General features: G+C 40.7%; 1 protein-coding gene across 1 annotated transcript in view; it reads left to right on the top strand.

Annotated features, from left to right (window-relative positions):
- The window catches only part of LOC112242111 (voltage-dependent T-type calcium channel subunit alpha-1H), a 105829-nt gene that overhangs the window by 65181 nt on the left and 23148 nt on the right, over nt 1-17500 (top strand). The window contains 6 exon segments of the mRNA XM_042315012.1: nt 7790-7903; nt 7906-7923; nt 8110-8199; nt 9529-9603; nt 9605-9679; nt 9681-9762. Coding sequence (XP_042170946.1) covers nt 7790-7903; nt 7906-7923; nt 8110-8199; nt 9529-9603; nt 9605-9679; nt 9681-9762 — 454 coding nt within the window.

Below are 17500 nucleotides of genomic sequence, written 5' to 3'. Positions count from 1 at the left end.
GCTGGGGATTTTAACAAGGCTAATCTGATAACAAGGCTCCCTAAATTTTATCAGCATATCGAAAATGTGTGACCCGGGCTGGCAGCATTCTGGATCATTGTTACTCTAACTTCAGCGACGCATACAAAGCCCCGCCCCCTTTCTGCAAATCTGACCACGACTCCATTTTGTTGCTCCCAGACAGACACTAAAACAGGAAAATGCCCGTGCTCGGGTCTGTTCAACGCTGGTCCGACCAATCGGATTTCACGCTTCAAGATTGCTTCTATCACGTGGACTGGGATATGTTCCCGGGACAACAACATTGATGAATACGCGTGAGCTTTTAATCATGGCAAGGCAACCGGAAACATGACCGAATACAAACAGTGTTGCTATTCCTCCGTAAGGCAATCAAGCAAGCTAAGCGTAATTATAGAGACAAAGTAGAGTCGCAATTCAATGGCTCTGACACAGGGTCTACAGTCAACCAGCCCCGTCGTGGACCAGGATGTCTTTGCTCCCAGACAAACTAAACAACTTCTTTGCTTGCTTTGAGGACAATACAGTGCCACTGACATGGCCCGCTACCAAAACCCGCGGGCTCTCCTTCACCGCAGCCGACGTGAGTAAAACATTTAAACGTGTTAACCCTCGCAAGGCTGCCGGCCCAGACGGCATCCCTAGACGTGTCCTCAGAGCATGCGCACGCCAGCTGACTGGTGTGTTTACGGACATATTCAATCGATCCCTATACCAGTCTGCTGTTCCCACATGCTTCAAGAGGGCCACCATTGTTCCTGTTCCCAAGAAAGCTAAGGTAACTGAGCTAAACGACTATCGCCCCGTCCTGGTCCTGGACTTTCTGACGGGCCGCCCCCAGGTGGTGAAGGTAGGAAACAACGTCTTCACCCTGCTGATCCTCAACACTGGGGCTCCACAAGGGTGTTTTCTCAGCCCTCTCCTGTCCTCCCTGTTCACCCACGACTGCGTGGCCACGCACGCCTCCAACTCAATCATCAAGTTTGCGGACGACACTACAGTGGTAGGCCTGATTACCAACAACAACGAGACGGCCTACACGGAGGAGGTAAGTGCCCTCGGAGTGTGGTGTCAGGAAAATAACCTCACACTCAACGTCAACAAAAACAAAGGAGATGATCGTGGACTTCAGGAATCAGCAGAGGGAGCACCCCCCTATCCACATTGAAGGGACAGCAGAGGGAGCACCCCTATCCACATCGAAGGGACAGCAGAGGGAGCACCCCCTATCCACATCGAAGGGACAGCAGAGGAGCACCCCCTATCCACATCGAAGGGACAGCAGAGGGAGCACCCCTATCCACATCGAAGGGACAGCAGAGGGAGCACCCCCCTATCCACACCCCCTCCACATCGAAGGGACAGCAGAGGGAGCACCCCCTATCCACATCTAAGGGACAGCAGAGGGAGCACCCCCTATCCACATCGAAGGCAGTGGAGAAGGTGGAACGTTTTAAGTTCCTCTGCCTCTACATCACCAGGCCTCCAGTGCGCCCCACACTCCCCTGGGGGTCCGGTGAAACCTGTGCCGGCTCCATGCACCAGGCCTCCAGTGCACTGTCACGCCCTGACCATAGAGAGCCCTCGGGGTTCTCTATGGTGTAAAAGGTCAGAGCGTGACTAGGGGGGTTTTCTAGTTATTATAGTTCTATGTTGGTGTGTGAGTATGGTTCCCAATTGGAGGCAGCTGAATATCGTTGCCTCTAATTGGGGATCATACTTAGTGTGTCCCTTTTTCCCACCTGCTTTGTGGGATATTGTTTTGTTTAGTGCCTATGTGCTCTACGTACGTTCGTTAATTCTTTGTTGTTTTGAATTTTCACTGTAATAAATATGTGGAACTCGACTCACGCTGCGCCTTGGTCCTCTTTCTTACGACGAACGTGACAATATATATATACTGTTAAACCAGCTATAATGTTACCATACCCTACATTACTCATCTCATATATATATACTGTTAAACCAGCTATAATGTTACCATACCCTACATTACTCATCCCATATGTATATATACTGTTAAACCAGCTATAATGTTACCATACCCTACATTACTCATCTCATATATATATATACTGTTAAACCAGCTATAATGTTACCATACCCTACATTACTCATCTCATATATATATACTGTTAAACCAGCTATAATGTTACCATACCCTACATTACTCATCTCATATATATATACTGTTAAACCAGCTATAATGTTACCATACCCTACATTACTCATCTCATATATATATATACTGTTAAACCAGCTATAATGTTACCATACCCTACATTACTCATCTCATATATATATACTGTTAAACCAGCTATAATGTTACCATACCCTACATTACTCATCTCATATATATATATACTGTTAAACCAGCTATAATGTTACCATACCCTACATTACTCATCTCATATATATATACTGTTAAACCAGCTATAATGTTACCATACCCTACATTACTCATCTCATATATATATACTGTTAAACCAGCTATAATGTTACCATACCCTACATTACTCATCGCATATATATATAATGTTAAACCAGCTATAATGTTACCATACCCTACATTACTCATCTCATATATATATATACTGTTAAACCAGCTATAATGTTACCATACCCTACATTACTCATCTCATATATATATACTGTTAAACCAGCTATAATGTTACCATACCCTACATTACTCATCTCATATATATATACTGTTAAACCAGCTATAATGTTACCATACCCTACATTACTCATCGCATATATATATATACTGTTAAACCAGCTATAATGTTACCATACCCATACATTACTCATCTCATATATATATATACTGTTAAACCAGCTATAATGTTACCATACCCTACATTACTCATCTCATATATATATACTGTTAAACCAGCTATAATGTTACCATACCCTACATTACTCATCTCATATATATATACTGTTAAACCAGCTATAATGTTACCATACCCTACATTACTCATCTCATATATATATATACTGTTAAACCAGCTATAATGTTACCATACCCTACATTACTCATCTCATATATATATACTGTTAAACCAGCTATAATGTTACCATACCCTACATTACTCATCCCATATATATATATACTGTTAAACCAGCTATAATGTTACCATACCCTACATTACTCATCTCATATATATATATACTGTTAAACCAGCTATAATGTTACCATACCCTACATTACTCATCTCATATATATATATACTGTTAAACCAGCTATAATGTTACCATACCCTACATTACTCATCTCATATATATATACTGTTAAACCAGCTATAATGTTACCATACCCTACATTACTCATCTCATATATATATACTGTTAAACCAGCTATAATGTTACCATACCCTACATTACTCATCTCATATATATATATACTGTTAAACCAGCTATAATGTTACCATACCCTACATTACTCATCTCATATATATATACTGTTAAACCAGCTATAATGTTACCATACCCTACATTACTCATCTCATATATATATACTGTTAAACCAGCTATAATGTTACCATACCCTACATTACTCATCTCATATATATATACTGTTAAACCAGCTATAATGTTACCATACCCTACATTACTCATCTCATATATATATATACTGTTAAACCAGCTATAATGTTACCATACCCTACATTACTCATCTCATATATATATACTGTTAAACCAGCTATAATGTTACCATACCCTACATTACTCATCTCATATATATATACTGTTAAACCAGCTATAATGTTACCATACCCTACATTACTCATCTATATATATATACTGTTAAACCAGCTATAATGTTACCATACCCTACATTACTCATCTCATATATATATACTGTTAAACCAGCTTGCATAATGTTACCATACCCTACATTACTCATCTCATATATATATATATACTGTTAAACCAGCTATAATGTTACCATACCCTACATTACTCATCTCATATATATATACTGTTAAACCAGCTATAATGTTACCATACCCTACATTACTCATCTCATATATATATACTGTTAAACCAGCTATAATGTTACCATACCCTACATTACTCATCTCATATATATATACTGTTAAACCAGCTATAATGTTACCATACCCTACATTACTCATCTCATATATATATATATGTTAAACCAGCTATAATGTTACCATACCCTACATTACTCATCTATATATATATATATACTGTTAAACCAGCTATAATGTTACCATACCCTACATTACTCATCTCATATATATATATACTGTTAAACCAGCTATAATGTTACCATACCCTACATTACTCATCTCATATATATATATACTGTTAAACCAGCTATAATGTTACCATACCCTACATTACTCATCTCATATATATATACTGTTAAACCAGCTATAATGTTACCATACCCTACATTACTCATCTCATATATATATATACTGTTAAACCAGCTATAATGTTACCATACCCTACATTACTCATCTCATATATATATACTGTTAAACCAGCTATAATGTTACCATACCCTACATTACTCATCTATATATATATATACTGTTAAACCAGCTATAATGTTACCATACCCTACATTACTCATCTCATATATATATACTGTTAAACCAGCTATAATGTTACCATACCCTACATTACTCATCTCATATGTATATATACTGTTAAACCAGCTATAATGTTACCATACCCTACATTACTCATCTCATATATATATACTGTTAAACCAGCTATAATGTTACCATACCCTACATTACTCATCTATATATATATATACTGTTAAACCAGCTATAATGTTACCATACCCTACATTACTCATCTCATATATATATACTGTTAAACCAGCTATAATGTTACCATACCCTACATTACTCATCGCATATATATATACTGTTAAACCAGCTATAATGTTACCATACCCTACATTACTCATCGCATATATATATATACTGTTAAACCAGCTATAATGTTACCATACCCTACATTACTCATCTCATATATATATACTGTTAAACCAGCTATAATGTTACCATACCCTACATTACTCATCTCATATATATATACTGTTAAACCAGCTATAATGTTACCATACCCTACATTACTCATCTCATATATATATATACTGTTAAACCAGCTATAATGTTACCATACCCTACATTACTCATCTCATATATATATACTGTTAAACCAGCTATAATGTTACCATACCCTACATTACTCATCTCATATATATATACTGTTAAACCAGCTATAATGTTACCATACCCTACATTACTCATCTCATATATATATACTGTTAAACCAGCTATAATGTTACCATACCCTACATTACTCATCTCATATATATATACTGTTAAACCAGCTATAATGTTACCATACCCTACATTACTCATCTCATATATATATACTGTTAAACCAGCTATAATGTTACCATACCCTACATTACTCATCTCATATATATATACTGTTAAACCAGCTATAATGTTACCATACCCTACATTACTCATCTCATATATATATACTGTTAAACCAGCTATAATGTTACCATACCCTACATTACTCATCTCATATATATATATACTGTTAAACCAGCTATAATGTTACCATACCCTACATTACTCATCTCATATATATATACTGTTAAACCAGCTATAATGTTACCATACCCTACATTACTCATCTCATATATATATATACTGTTAAACCAGCTATAATGTTACCATACCCTACATTACTCATCTCATATATATATATACTGTTAAACCAGCTATAATGTTACCATACCCTACATTACTCATCTCATATATATATACTGTTAAACCAGCTATAATGTTACCATACCCTACATTACTCATCTCATATATATATACTGTTAAACCAGCTATAATGTTACCATACCCTACATTACTCATCTCATATATATATACTGTTAAACCAGCTATAATGTTACCATACCCTACATTACTCATCTCATATATATATACTGTTAAACCAGCTATAATGTTACCATACCCTACATTACTCATCTCATATATATATACTGTTAAACCAGCTATAATGTTACCATACCCTACATTACTCATCTCATATATATATACTGTTAAACCAGCTATAATGTTACCATACCCTACATTACTCATCTCATATATATATATACTGTTAAACCAGCTATAATGTTACCATACCCTACATTACTAATATCATATATATATACTGTTAAACCAGCTATAATGTTACCATACCCTACATTACTCATCTCATGTATATATACTGTTAAACCAGCTATAATGTTACCATACCCTACATTACTCATCTCATATGTATATACTGTTAAACCAGCTATAATGTTACCATACCCTACATTACTCATCTCATATATACATATACTGTTAAACAAGCTACTAGGTATATATATATAGATACAGTGCCTTGCGAAAGTATTCGGCCCCCTTGAACTTTGCAACCTTTTGCCACATTTCAGGCTTCAAACATAAAGATATAAAACTGTATTTTTTTGTGAAGAATCAACAACAAGTGGGACACAATCATGAAGTGGAACGACATTTATTGGATATTTCAAACTTTTTTAACAAATCAAAAACTGAAAAATTGGACCACTAGCTTTTGCTCTTGGCATTCTCTCAACCAGCTTCATGAGGCAGTCACACACAGGAGAAGTCGATAGAGAGATCTCTGGATCAATATTAGATTCTCACCTTTAGAGCCTGTGTGTGTGTGTGTGTGTGTGTGTGTGTGTGTGTGTGTGTGTGTGTGTGTTGTGTGTGTGTGTGTGTGTGTGTGTGTGTGTGTGTGTATGTGTGTGTGTGTGTGTGTGTGTGTGTGTGTGTGTGTGTGTGTGTGTGTGTGTGTGTGTGTGTGTCCCCTGTCCTCTCTGTCCCCATGGTTGGTTTTGTGTGTGTGTTGTGTGGTAGTCAGTAGTGTTATTCATGTCCCCTGTCCTCTCTGTCCCCTGGTTGGTTTTGTCTAGTTGTTTAAGGGGTAGTCCATAGTGTTATTCCCTGTCCTCAACTGTCCCCTGGGTTGGTTTTGTCTAGTTGTCTGTGTTGTTTAAGGGGTAGTCCAACAGTGTTATTCCCTGTCCTCTCTGTCCCCTGGGTTGGTTTTGTCTAGTTGTCTAGTTGTTTAAGGGGTAGTCCATAGTGTTATCCCCTGTCCTCTCTGTCCCCTTTTGGTTTTGTCTAGTTGTCTAGTTGTTTAAGGGGTTGTCCATAGTGTTATTCCCTGTCCTCTCTGTCCCCTTTGGTTGGTTTTGTCTAGTTGTCTAGTTGTTTAAGGGGTAGTCCATAGTGTTAGAGGGAACACCCACCTCTCTGTCCCCTAGGCTGGTTGGTTTTGTCTAGTTGTCCCTGAGGCTGTTTCAACGGGGTAGTCCATAGTGTTATCCCCTGTCCTCTCTCCCTGTCCTCTCTGTCCCCTGGGTTGGTTTTGTCTAGTTGTCTAGTTGTTTAAGGGGTAGTCCATAGTGTTATCCCCTGTCCTCTCTGTCCCCTGTGTTGGTTTTGTCTAGTTGTTTAAGGGGTAGTCCATAGTGTTATTCCCTGTCCTCTCTGTCCCCTGGGTTGGTTTTGTCTAGTTGTCTAGTTGTTTAAGGGGTAGTCAGTAGTGTTATTAATGTCCCCTGTCCTCTCTGTCCCCTTTGCTGGTTTTGTCTAGTTGTCTAGTTGTTTAAGGGGTAGTCAGTAGTGTTATTAATGTCCCCTGTCCTCTCTGTCCCTGGTTGGTCCAGCTGTTCAAGGGTAAATTCTACCTCTGTGAAGGCCTGGACACCAGAAACATCACCACCAAGTCAGACTGTCTGCTGGCCAACTACCGCTGGACACGCAGGAAATACAAGATAGATGGATAGACAACCTGGGACAGGTGTGTGTGGGACAGTGTGTGTGTGTGTGTGTGTGTGTGTGTGTGTGACAGACAGACAGACAGTGTGTGTGTGTGTGTGTGTGTGTGTGTGTGTGTGTGTGTGTGTGTGTGTGTGTGAGTGAGAGAGAGCACTGTGTGTGTGTTTGAGCACTGTGTGTGTGTTTGAACACTGTCTGTGTATTCCAGGCGCTGATGTCTCTGTTCGTGCTGTCCTGTAAGGATGGATGGGTCAACATCATGTATGATGGCCTGGATGCAGTGGGAGTAGACCAGCAGGTAACTCCTCCCTCCCTCTCCCTTTTCTCCCTCCTCTCCTCTCTGCTCTCCTCCTAGAGAGGAGGTCTCCTTCTCTCTCCTCTCCCTCTCCTCTCCTCTCCTCTCCCTCTCCTCTCCTCTCCTCTCTCTCTCCTCTCCTCTCCTCTCCTCTCCTCTCCTGTATGATGGCTGGATGCAGTGGGAGTAGACCAGCAGGTAACTCCTCTCCTCTCCTCTCCTCTCCTCTCCTCTCCTTTTCCTCTCCTCTCCTCTCTCTATAAACCCTCTCTCTCTCCTCTCCTCCCTCTCTCTCCTCTCCTCTCTCAGTATAAAAAAACCCTCTACAGTATAAACCTCTCCTCTCCTCTCCTCTATAAACCCTCTCAGCTCCTCTCTATCTCTCTCCTATCCTCCTCTCCAGCTCCTCTCTCTCCTCTCTCTCCTCTCCTCTCCTGTATGATGGCTGGATGCAGTCAGACTACCAGGTATATTTCAGGAGGTTGTGTGAGTCAATGTGCAGAGGGAACACACACACCTCAGACACACACCCATATTGCAGGTAGGCTGAGTTTGGAGTCAGGCCAGACAGACAGTGAGCCAGAGCCCTGAGGCTGTATAAACCCTGCTAGTTCATCTACGTGGGTATATTAACCCATGATACACACACACTACATTATAAACCCTCTCTGATATCTCTACAGTATAAACCCTGCTACAGCTCTCAGCTCTCACAGTATAAACCCTGCTCACTCTCCTGCTACAGCTGACTCTCTACTCTCTCCTCCCTCTACAGCTCCTCTCTATAGTATAAACCCTCCAGCTGATATCTCCCTCCTCTCCTCTCTCTCTCTCCAGTATAAACCTCTGCAGCTGACTATCCAGGTATAAACCCTCTCAGGAGGTATGTCTCTCTCTGCAGAGGGATATCTCTCCCTCTCTATCTCTGATATTGGATCCTCCTCTCCCTCCTCTCTGATATCTCTCTCCCTCCTACAGCTGATATCTCAGTATAAACTCTCTCCTCCTCTCTAAACACATGCTATAACCCTCCAGCTCCTCCTCTCTCTCCCTCCCTCCTGATATCTCTACAGTATCTCCCCTCCTCTCCTCCTATCCCTCCTCTCCTCCTCTCCCTCCTCTCTCTCCTATAAACCCTCTCAGCTCCTCTCCCTCCTCTCCCTCTCTGATATCTCTACTCTCCCTCTCCTCTCTCTACAGTCCACTCTCAGTATAAACTCCTCTCTCCCTCTCAGCTCCTCTCTCCTCCTCTCTCTCTCTCTCTGTATCTCTCCCCTCCAGCTGACCTGATCTCTCTCTCTCCCTCCTCCATCTCCAGTATCCCTCCTCCAGCCGGTGAGGAACCACAACCCGTGGATGCTCCTCTACTTCATCTCCTTCCTCCTCATCGTCAGTTTCTTCAGTATAAACCCTCAACATGTTCGTGGGTGTGGTCGTGGAGAACTTCCACAAGTGTCGTCAGGACCAGGAAGAGGATAAACCCTGAGCAGCGGCTACGGGAAGAGAAGAGGCTCAAAATCCTGGAGAAAAGCGCAGGAGTAAGGAGAAGGATGGTGCCGGTCTGTAGTTTATTTTTCTGAGCACTGCCTGCTTTCATAACCGAACGGATGGAGAGGGGGAGAGAAGCAGACAGATAGATAGATAGACAGACAGAAGACCTGACAGACAGACCCTGGATAGACAGACAGACAGACAGACAGACAGACAGAACCCAGACAGACAGACAGACAGACAGACAGACAGACAGACAGACAGACAGACAGTATAGACAGACAGACAGGTCTGTAGTTTATTTTTCTGAGCACTGCCTGCTTTCATAACCGAACGGATGGAGATATCTCTAGAGAAGCAGACAGATAGATAGAGGGATAGATAAACCCTAGCTACAGCTGATATCTCTACAGATAGACAGACAGACAGACAGATCAGACAGTATAAACAGACAGACAGACAGACAGACAGACAGACAGACAGACACAGACAGACAGACAGACAGACAGACAGACAGACAGACAGACAGACAGACAGACAGACAGACAGACAGACAGACAGACAGTGAGTGAGGGCTGTGACAGTAGACTGCATGAGGCTGCATGACCCTACCCAGCAACACCCACCCATCCTCCCCAGTTACTGCATGGATCCTTAGAGAGGGAGGTCTGACCTGATATCTCTGTAGTATAAACCCTGCTACACCTGATATCTCTACAGTATAAACCCTGCTACAGCTGACCTGATATCTCTATAGTATAAACCCTGCTACACCTGATATCTCTATAGTATAAACCCTGCTACAGCTGATATCTCTACAGTATAAACCCTGCTACAGCTGATATCTCTACAGTATAAACCCTGCTATATCAGTATAAACCCTGACAGCTGATATCTCTACAGTATAAACCCTGCTACAGCTGTATAAACCCTGCTGCTGATATCTCTATAGTATAAACCCTGCTACAGCTGACCTATATCTCTACCCTGCTACAGCTGATATCTCTACAGTATAAACCCTGCTAGCAGTATAAACCCTGAGCTGATATCTCTACAGTATAAACCCTGCTACAGCTGATATCTCTACAGTATAAACCCTGCTACAGCTGATATCTCTACAGTATAAACCCTGCTACAGCTGATATCTCTACAGTATAAACCCTGCTACAGCTGATATCTCTACAGTATAAACCCTGCTACAGCTGATATCTCTACAGTATAAACCCTGCTATATCAGTATAAACCCTGACAGCTGATCTCTATAGTATAAACCCTGCTACAGCTGATATCTCTACAGTATAAACCCTGCTACAGCTGATATCTCTACAGTATAAACCCTGCTACAGCTGATATCTCTACAGTATAAACCCTGCTACAGCTGATATCTCTACAGTATAAACCCTGCTCAGCTGATATCTCTATAGTATAAACCCTGCTACAGCTGATATCTCTACAGTATAAACCCTGCTACAGCTGATATCTCTACAGTATAAACCCTGCTACAGCTGATATCTCTACAGTATAAACCCTGCTACAGCTGATATCTCTACAGTATAAACCCTGCTACAGCTGATATCTCTACAGTATAAACCCTGCTACAGCTGATATCTCTACAGTATAAACCCTGCTCTACAGTATAAACCCTGCTACAGCTGATATCTCTACAGTATAAACCCTGCTACAGCTGATATCTCTACAGTATAAACCCTGCTACAGCTGATATCTCTACAGTATAAACCCTGCTACAGCTGATATCTCTATAGTATAAACCCTGCTGACAGCTGACAGCTGATATCTCTACAGTATAAACCCTGCTACAGCTGATATCTCTACAGTATAAACCCTGCTACAGCTGATATCTCTATAGTATAAACCCTGCTACAGCTGATATCTCTACAGTATAAACCCTGCTACAGCTGATATCTCTATAGTATAAACCCTGCTACAGCTGATATCTCTATAGTATAAACCCTGCTACAGCTGATATCTCTATAGTATAAACCCTGCTACAGCTGAGTATAAACCCTGCTACAGCTGATATCTCTACAGTATAAACCCTGCTACAGCTGATATCTCTACAGTATAAACCCTGCTACAGCTGATATCTCTACAGTATAAACCCTGCTACAGCTGATATCTCTACAGTATAAACCCTGCTACAGCTGATATCTCTACAGTATAAACCCTGCTACAGCTGATATCTCTATAGTATAAACCCTGCTACAGCTGATATCTCTACAGTATAAACCCTGCTACAGCTGACTCTACAGTATAAACCTCTACAGCTGAGTATAAACCCTGCTACAGCTGATATCTCTACAGTATAAACCCTGCTACAGCTGATATCTCTATAGTATAAACCCTGCTACAGCTGATATCTCTACCCTGCTACAGTATAAACCCTGCTACAGCTGATATCTCTATAGTATAAACCCTGCTACAGCTGATATATCTCTATAGTATAAACCCTGCTACAGCTGATATCTCTATAGTATAAACCCTGCTACAGCTGATATCTCTATAGTATAAACCCTGCTACAGCTGATATCTCTACAGTATAAACCCTGCTACAGCTGATATCTCTACAGTATAAACCCTGCTACAGCTGATATCTCTACAGTATAAACCCTGCTACAGCTGACCTGATATCTCTACAGTATAAACCCTGCTACAGCTGATATCTCTACAGTATAAACCCTGCTACAGCTGACCTGATATCTCTATAGTATAAACCCTGCTACAGCTGATATCTCTACAGTATAAACCCTGCTACAGCTGATAAACCCCTGCTACAGCTGATATCTCTACAGTATAAACCCTGCTACAGCTGATATCCTGATATCTCTGATATCTCTACAGTATAAACCCTGCTCTACAGCTGATGATATCTCTACAGTATAAACCCTGCTACAGCTGACAGCTGATATCTCTACAGTATAAACCCTGCTACAGCTGACCTGATATCTCTACAGTATAAACCCTGCTACAGCTGATATCTCTACAGTATAAACCCTGCTACAGCTGATATCTCTACAGTATAAACCTGATATCTCTACAGTATAAACCCTGCTACAGCTGATATCTCTACAGTATAAACCCTGCTACAGCTGATATCCTGTATAAACCCTCTCTACAGTATAAACCCTGCTACAGCTGATATCTCTACAGTATAAACCCTGCTACAGCTGATATCTCTGTATAAACCCTGCTCAGCTGATATCTCTACAGTATAAACCCTGCTACAGCTGATATCTCTACAGTATAAACCCTGCTACAGCTGACCTGATATCTCTATAGTATAAACCCTGCTACAGCTGATATCTCTATAGTATAAACCCTGCTACAGCTGCGATATCTCTACAGTATAAACCCTGCTACAGCTGATATCTCTACAGTATAAACCCTGCTACAGCTGATATCTCTATAGTATAAACCCTGCTACAGCTGATATCTCTACAGTATAAACCCTGCTACAGCTGATGATCTCTATAGTATAAACCCTGCTACAGCTGATATCTCTACAGTATAAACCCTGCTACAGCTGATATCTCTACAGTATAAACCCTGCTGACAGCTGATGATATCTCTACAGTATAAACCCTGCTACAGCTGATATCTCTACAGTATAAACCCTGCTACAGCTGATATCTCTACAGTATAAACCCTGCTACAGCTGATATCTCTATAGTATAAACCCTGCTACAGCTGATATCTCTATAGTATAAACCCTGCTACAGCTGATATCTCTATAGTATAAACCCTGCTACAGCTGATATCTCTATAAACCCTGCTAGTGATAAACCCTGCTACAGCTGATATCTCTACAGTATAAACCCTGCTACAGCTGATATCTCTACAGTATAAACCCTGCTACAGCTGACCTGATATCTCTATAGTATAAACCCTGCTACAGCTGATATCTCTACAGTATAAACCCTGCTACAGCTGACCTGATATCTCTACAGTATAAACCCTGCTACAGCTGATATCTCTACAGTATAAACCCTGCTACAGCTGACCTGATATCTCTACAGTATAAACCCTGCTACAGCTGATATCTCTACAGTATAAACCCTGCTACAGCTGATATCTCTACAGTATAAACCCTGCTACAGCTGATATCTCTACAGTATAAACCCTGCTACAGCTGATATCTCTATAGTATAAACCCTGCTACAGCTGACCTGATATCTCTACAGTATAAACCCTGCTACAGCTGATATCTCTACAGTATAAACCCTGCTACAGCTGATATCTCTACAGTATAAACCCTGCTACAGCTGATATCTCTATATAAACCCTCTACAGTATAAACCCTGCTACAGCTGACAGCTGATATCTCTATAGTATAAACCCTGCTACAGCTGATATCTCTACAGTATAAACCCTGCTACAGACCTGATATCTCTATAGTATAAACCCTGCTACCCTGCTACAGCTGACCTGATATCTCTACAGTATAAACCCTGCTACAGCTGATATCTCTACAGTATAAACCCTGCTACAGCTGACCTGATATCTCTATAGTATAAACCCTGCTACAGCTGATATCTCTATAGTATAAACCCTGCTACAGCTGATATCTCTAGCCCTGATGATATCTCTACAGTATAAACCCTGCTACAGCTGATATCTCTACAGTATAAACCCTGCTACAGCTGATATCTCTACAGTATAAACCCTGCTACAGCTGATATCTCTATAGTATAAACCCTGCTACAGCTGACCTGATATCTCTATAGTATAAACCCTGCTACAGCTGATATCTCTACAGTATAAACCCTGCTACAGCTGATATCTCTACAGTATAAACCCTGCTACAGCTGACCTGATATCTCTATAGTATAAACCCTGATATCTCTACAGCTGACCTGATATCTCTATAGTATAAACCCTGCTACAGCTGATATCTCTACAGTATAAACCCTGCTACAGCTGATATCTCTACAGTATAAACCCTGCTACAGCTGATATCTCTATAGTATAAACCCTGCTACAGCTGATGATCTCTACAGTATAAACCCTGCTACAGCTGATATCTCTACAGTATAAACCCTGCTACAGCTGACCTGATATCTCTATAGTATAAACCCTGCTACAGCTGATATCTCTCTACAGTATAAACCCTGCTACAGCTGATATCTCTACAGTATAAACCCTGCTCTACAGCTGACAGCTGATATCTCTACAGTATAAACCCTGCTACAGCTGACCTGATATCTCTATAGTATAAACCCTGCTACAGCTGATATCTCTACAGTATAAACCCTGCTACAGCTGACCTGATATCTCTACAGTATAAACCCTGCTACAGCTGATATATCTCTACAGTATAAACCCTGCTACAGCTGATATCTCTACAGTATAAACCCTGCTACAGCTGATATCTCTACAGTATAAACCCTGCTACAGCTGATATCTCTATATAAACCCTGCTCTGATATCTCTAGTATAAACCCTGCTACAGCTGATATCTCTACAGTATAAACCCTGCTACAGCTGACCTCTACAGTGATATCTCTATAGTATAAACCCTGCTACAGCTGACCTGATATCTCTACAGTATAAACCCTGCTACAGCTGATATCTCTACAGTATAAACCCTGCTACAGCTGACCTGATATCTCTACAGTATAAACCCTGCTACAGCTGACCTGATATCTCTACAGTATAAACCCTGCTACAGCTGATATCTCTACAGTATAAACCCTGCTACAGCTGATATCTCTACAGTATAAACCCTGCTACAGCTGACCTGATATCTCTATAGTATAAACCCTGCTACAGCTGATATCTCTATAGTATAAACCAGCTGATATCTCTACAGTATAAATCTGACAGCTGATATCTCTACAGTATAAACCCTGCTACAGCTGACCTGATATCTCTACAGTATAAACCCTGCTACAGCTGATATCTCTACAGTATAAACCCTGCTACAGCTGATATCTCTACAGTATAAACCCTGCTACAGCTGACCTGATATCTCTATAGTATAAACCCTGCTACAGACTGATATCTCTACAGTATAAACCCTGCTACAGCTGATATCTCTACAGTATAAACCCTGCTACAGCTGATATCTCTACAGTATAAACCCTGCTCAGCTGATATCTCTATAGTATAAACCCTGCTACAGCTGACCTGATATCTCTATAGTATAAACCCTGCTACAGCTGATATCTCTACAGTATAAACCCAGCTGATATCTCTATGTACAGCTGACCTATATCTCTATAGTATAAACCCTGCTACAGCTGACCTGATATCTCTACAGTATAAACCCTGCTATAATATCTCTACAGTATAAACCCTGCTACAGCTGACCTGATATCTCTATAGTATAAACCCTGCGACAGCTGATATCTCTACAGTATAAATCCTGCTACAGCTGACCTGATATCTCTACAGTATAAACCCTGCTACAGCTGACCTGATATCTCTACAGTATAAACCCTGCTACAGCTGATATCTCTACAGTATAAACCCTGCTACAGCTGATATCTCTAGCATAAACCCTGTATAAATCTCTGCTATAAACAGCTGACCTGATATCTCTATAGTATAAACCCTGCTACAGCTGATATCTCTATAGTATAAACCCTGCTACAGCTGATATCTCTATAGTATAGACCCTGCTACAGCTGATATCTCTACAGTATAAACCCTGCTACAGCTGACCTGATATCTCTATAGTATAAACCCTGCTACAGCTGATATCTCTACAGTATAAACCCTGCTACAGCTGATATCTCTACAGTATAAACCCTGCTACAGCTGATATCTCTATAGTATAAACCCTGCTACAGCTGACCTGATATCTCTATAGTATAAACCCTGCTACAGCTGATATCTCTACAGTATAAACCCTGCTACAGCTGACCTGATATCTCTATAGTATAAACCCTGCTACAGCTGACCTGATATCTCTACAGTATAAACCCTGCTACAGCTTATATCTCTACAGTATAAACCCTGCTACAGCTGACCTGATATCTCTATAGTATAAACCCTGCGACAGCTGATATCTCTACAGTATAAATCCTGCTACAGCTGACCTGATATCTCTACAGTATAAACCCTGCTACAGCTGACCTGATATCTCTACAGTATAAACCCTGCTACAGCTGATATCTCAACAGTATAAACCCTGCTACAGCTGATATCTCTATACTATAAACCCTGCTACAGCTGACCTGATATCTCTGTAGTATAAACCCTGCTACAGCTGATATCTCTACAGTATAAACCCTGCTACAGCTGACCTGATATCTCTATAGTATAAACCCTGCTACAGCTGACCTGATATCTCTACAGTATAAACCCTGCTACAGCTGATATCTCTATAGTATAAACCCTGCTACAGCTGATATCTCTATAGTATAAACCCTGCTACAGCTGATATCTCTACAGTATAAACCCTGCTACAGCTGACCTGATATCTCTATAGTATAAACCCTGCTACAGCACCTGATATCTCTATAGTATAAACCCTGATATCTACAGCTGCTGACCTGATATCTCTATAGTATAAACCCTGCTACAGCTGATATCTCTACAGTATAAACCCTGCTACAGCTGATATCTCTATAGTATAAACCTGCTATCTGACTATCTCTACAGTATAAACCCTGCTACAGCTGATATCTCTACAGTATAAACCCTGCTACAGCTGATATCTCTACAGTATAAACCCTGATACAGCTGATATCTCTAGTATAAACCCTGATATCTCTACAGTATAAACCCTGCTACAGCTGACCTGATATCTCTACAGTATAAACCCTGCTAGCTGATATAAAGCCTGAAACAG

Source organism: Oncorhynchus tshawytscha, unplaced genomic scaffold (assembly GCF_018296145.1).
Source record: "Oncorhynchus tshawytscha isolate Ot180627B unplaced genomic scaffold, Otsh_v2.0 Un_contig_1726_pilon_pilon, whole genome shotgun sequence".
NCBI lineage: Eukaryota > Metazoa > Chordata > Actinopteri > Salmoniformes > Salmonidae > Oncorhynchus > Oncorhynchus tshawytscha.
Note: the sequence above shows the minus strand (reverse complement) of the source record. Positions and strands in the feature narration are given on the sequence as shown.